Here is a 5,000-nt window from a genome sequence, read left to right as displayed (position 1 = left end):
ATTCTGACCTAGGTTTTTAAGGGCGGCGCCTCGCATGGGACTTTACGTCCCGTTCGCGCCTTCCCTTTTGGGTGCAGTTTTTTTTTTTTTTTTTTTTTTTTCTAAGTTTTAATTTTCTGTTTTCTATTTGTTTTGCGCTTTTGTCTTGTTTAAATATTTATCTGATATGCCCAATAAAGTCGTTAAAAAAAAAAAAAAAAAAAAAAAAAAAAAAAAAAATAAACAGACATAACACACAGCAATTACACTTATCAAGATGCACGCATGCACGACCAAAAAGGACTCACCAAGTAAGGCAACCAACTGAAGTAGTAAAGCAACACCACTACGGCCATCATGAATGACATCTGCTTGACTTGCCGTGTTCCTGCGGTTTCCCGCCTCTTGTAATTTTTCAAGCCAGTTTGCTTGGAAGCCGCCATCACAGATTGGCGTTTCACAAATTTGCTGCTAGTAATCTTGATGGCTATAAAGCACATTAATACCAGCACTAACTGTAGCACACCAATGACAATGATAATGTATCCGTACATGATTCCGAAATCAGATAGCTGATAAAAACAGTAACCACCTCTGAAACTTGAATGCCCCACTCCGATGAACGGTAAAATTGCCAGGACGATAGAAAACAACCAGACAGCGACGATCGCCTTCCTTGCCCTTCCAATTGTAACAATGATGTGGTGCTGCAATGGCCTCGTCAACAAGATGGCTCTATCGACTGATATCAAAGTTATCGTGCACACGGAAGCAATACGAAATGTATACGTGCACGTAACGAACGCGGCACAGGACACCCGTGTCCAGAGATGAGGACCGATGAAGTTGTTCACGATGTTGAGCATTTGGAGCGGAATAGCTGCATTTACAGTGTCTGCAATCGACAGCGAGAATATCAGCACGTCGGCTATGTTCCATGGCCTGTATAAGGTAAGTGTCGTGAGAATTAGAAAGTGTCCACAAACTAAGAACGCAATTACTCCTTCCACTACCAAACCCAAAATGGCATTGATCTGGAAAAGAACCTCGCTTGCAGCAGTTGTACCATTCTCTAAAGAAACATTCGAAATTACCATCGTTAAAGACAGCGACATTTGTGTGAGAAATTGATAGCACTGCCTTGAACAGAAACTCAATATGTGAGTGATGAGTCTTCCTTCAGGTTTGCAGTTCTCGATGCACAATCAGGCTGTATCCCAGAATTTTACTTTAATTCTAGGATAATGCATACATTCAAACTTTAGATATGTATTAGCCTCTTAATAACATCAAGCAAGTGAGAATTATCTTTACAATAAACGCACTTATTTCTCTCTGTTTACTTTTCTTGACAGATAATGAGTTTACTCCAGCGAAACTGTCTTGCAAGACTAAATTAAATACTAGACCCTCCGTGAGGGTACACTGGGTTGCCTACGTGCAACGTTCCAGGCAATTTTTTTCAAGTTGGGGGGGGGTCATTAAGACCATTTAAGGGGTCCCCCAGAAGTCATACCAGCAGAGGCCCTTTGGCTCACAGGTCCTCACACGTTCGTACGACGAAACAGATCCTTTTCTGAGGTTAAAAACTTGGCTACCGGCCTATTAATTAATCATTTGTCAGAAAGAAGAAATTCCTGTCCTCTTTAAAAAAAATTGACAGGCATTGCTTACGTGTGGTAGTGAAGTGACACAGCGATTTATTCCATAATGTCAACTGAGCTGTGTGTTGTCTTCCAGGAGATTCAAGTTGTCCTTGCGTAATATGTAGCTCTAACAGTGCACGATATTGTTTTGGTATTGTCTATCATTGTAGTGCCATGGTAGAAGTCTTGGGTAAATAGCCTGAGAAGACATGTGGTTACTAGCAAAGTACTGAACCCAGAAAGATTGAAGAAAATAAATGGGAAGTGAAAAACATTGTCTTCTGGGATGACATGTTGAAAGTTGTCTTTGCGTAATATGTAGGTCTAACAGTACACGATATTGTTTTGGTATTGTCTATCATTGTAGCGCCATGGTAGAAGTCTCAGATAAATAGCCCCTTGAGAAGACATGTGGTTACTAGCAAAGTACTGAACCCAGAGAGACTGAAGAAAATAAAAGGGAATCGAGAAACATTGGCTTCTGGGCTGACATATTGATCATGCAACTTCTTTCAACCACAAGTGTAAGCGTGCACTGACAGCATCTGACAGCTTTGTAAACAAAAGTTGAAAGCTGAAGTTATTTCCTAGGAGTTCGGCGGGGTTAGTATCTGGATGGGCGACCTACGAAATATACCACTCAGTAACAGAAGCATACGACCGAAAATTCTATTTTAATGCTATCAAATGCGAACCAAGCAAGATACATATTTTGTTAGCTTGAGGTGCTTTATGCAAAACAGATATTGATGTAAAAGTAAATAAATATGGATACACAATTTTTCAGAAGAGCCGTGAGAAGAAAGTTTCAGGACGGTCGATCGAGCATAAAATATTTTGCCATCGGTAACAAAATCTACGACATGAAAACAACATTAATTTTGATTCACGAATATAAAAAGTTACCATCAGCGAAAAACAGTTTGGGATATTTTAGTTGTTTTGTTGTAATTGTACAAGTTTGACTGCACCGAGTAAATCGCACATCGAATTCAGCGGGCGCAGTGATCAAGTTACCGCGTTATTTTACCGCGGCATGTTTACTCGCGAAACAGTGAAGCATCTGTGTCAAATGATGCCAAGCTACCGGGTTTTTGTTTTTGTTAGTTATGTTTTTCTTTCGATTGTTATAAATTTTGACAAGAAATGTGCGAATTCAACACAAAGATCACAATCGGCCAACTCTCAGAGGTTGACCGTTGTTTCTAGAAAATCAAAAATTTACTCTCCAAGACAAGGTTATTTATCACCAGGTAATTCCATCGTTTTGGTAATAGCAGCTACTTTATTATTCATCAGCGTCACAATCTCTTGACGATTTTGGGGGTCATTTTGTTGAAACTCAAGCACGCTTCCAACAGACCTGTTTATTTTCGTGACTTATGCGTTACCACAAAAATTCTCCCCGTATCACATTTCAACACATGTATGCAAATTTGCTGAGCTCGAAAATTACACAACATGATAAATTTACAAAAGCTGGAAATTTCACAGAAATATTTTCCACCGAAACATTTCTTGAAACAAGCAACATATTTGCTATAAGAGGCAAGAAACCCTTCCTATTTCAGTTGCGTGCGTGCAAGCGAAACACACAATCACAAAGTATATGCAATTAAATAAATTTCTGACAGTTTACATTCAACCCTTTTCGAAAGAACCTTGACCATAAATAATAAAGCACTAAAGAGACAACAAGCTTTCATTCAAGTAATTTTTCACTGTCACATTTCCAATTTTTTTTAACCTTTGCAGAGTTGAGTACAAAATGAATGTTACTTGCCAGACAAACAGGCAAACTTTAAATAGATGCGACTTCAGTAAACACTGTGAGACACACAACAGAGATCACAGATCTACTTGTGGTGTTCGATTCCTTCTCTGTCTTTGTTGAACCCGTAAGTTACCTGAGAAATTTACATTTGGTTTCAGTGTTGTACGTAACACCACCTTGGCGAAATATCAGAAGTACAGCATATTTTGATTTCGGCTCGACGGGCGAAAGATTCACGCTGTCGAAGTCCATTACTCGTCGCTTTTTTAAGATTCCAGATCTTTATGTTTCAACGCCTGTCTTGACGTTCCATTCTTGAGCTCCATGTGGCTATATTTTCTTTAAAGTTGTACTAAAAAGCCATTCGCGTTACAATGACTTTCGACGCCATTACAGGTTAATTGTGAAGAGCAAGCTACGCATTACCCCAGCCCCCTCAAACCTAACAAAATACGCACAGAAGACTCTATGCATAAAGACACCACTTAGCAGGGGAGTGACAGGCAAGACTTTTCCCGACACGGAAAATAACAAAAAAACCCACGAAATTAAACCGAAATTCCGACTGGGTTTGGCAACCCAGTAATAATGCCGCCAAAAGAGTCAATATGAGAAAGTTAATTAGTATAGGAAGTTTTGAATTGCGGGTTTATTTAGATACATTGCCACTTTTTATTGGGGCTTGAAAAGTGTTTTTGAGATCAGGTTTCTGCGAAAGAAAACATGGATCTTTGGTGTTTATTATTGTAAACTAAGCGAGGCAAGCGTAAAGCCTAAACAATTACATTATCATTTGAAGACTACATTGGTATTGTTTTAGCGTCTGACTGTCGCCTTATTAAACAAAATGAAACAAGAGCTAGCTGTTTTTTGACAATACGAGATTATAAAAATAGTAAAATAATGAATTTTTGTTTGGTTACAGCAGCATGATCTGATACAAAGCAAGACGCCTAAGAGCAATCACGTGGGTTGCAAAAGGGTGATTCAAAGGGAATGCCAAATTAATCTCAAATTTTGGAGCTCTCCCGGCGTCTGTAGACGCATGAGGCAGCCACGACACTATAGATCACGGTCAGGCGCGGATCCAGGGTAGGTGAAATGGGTGAATTTTCAGCCCCCTTTTTCTGAGCCCCCCTTCTTTCTTTTTTTTTTTTTCTTATCCCTCAAGCACCTCAATCAGGCTTTGGTTCTATTACATTATTACAACAATTCACCCCCTGTACGGTCTGTAGTTAAACATAATGCCCATCGGGAGCATATCCCTTTCCACTTTGCGCAGCACTGGCGGATTCATCTTGTGCCGTCCTATGTTCCTCTGCTCTTATTCTTTGTCCTTTATTCTCTTCCATATTCTTTGTCTTGTTGAAGCTGATGTTAAGGTCGAAGAAAGAGGCAACGTTTCCAAAATCTGACACGCTGTTCTAAACTTCTTAGGCAGTGTTAGACAATACAACAAGGTCGTCTGCAAAGTCTGGGTGCAGTATTGCATCACTTGATGCCTTTCCCTGTTGTTGCGCTCTAAAGGACCAATCAATGGCAACTTCCATTAGCAGTGATGAAATGGTATAGCACCACTGATGGACTTCTGTTAGGGCTTA

The 5,000-nt window shown here is 39.7% G+C and overlaps 1 protein-coding gene across 1 annotated transcript in view; it reads right to left on the bottom strand.

Annotated features, from left to right (window-relative positions):
* Positions 1-1,076, bottom strand: part of LOC137996239 (thyrotropin-releasing hormone receptor-like) — a 9,291-nt gene extending 8,215 nt beyond the window's left edge. Inside the window, exon 1 of the mRNA XM_068841655.1 lies at positions 288-1,076. Coding sequence (XP_068697756.1) covers positions 288-1,076 — 789 coding nt within the window. The remainder of the gene's footprint in view (positions 1-287) is intronic.
* Positions 1,077-5,000: the final 3,924 nt, after the last annotated feature.

Source organism: Montipora foliosa, chromosome 3 (assembly GCF_036669935.1).
Source record: "Montipora foliosa isolate CH-2021 chromosome 3, ASM3666993v2, whole genome shotgun sequence".
NCBI lineage: Eukaryota > Metazoa > Cnidaria > Anthozoa > Scleractinia > Acroporidae > Montipora > Montipora foliosa.
The sequence above is the reverse complement of the archived record's forward strand: the minus strand, read 5'-3'. Positions and strand labels throughout refer to the sequence as shown.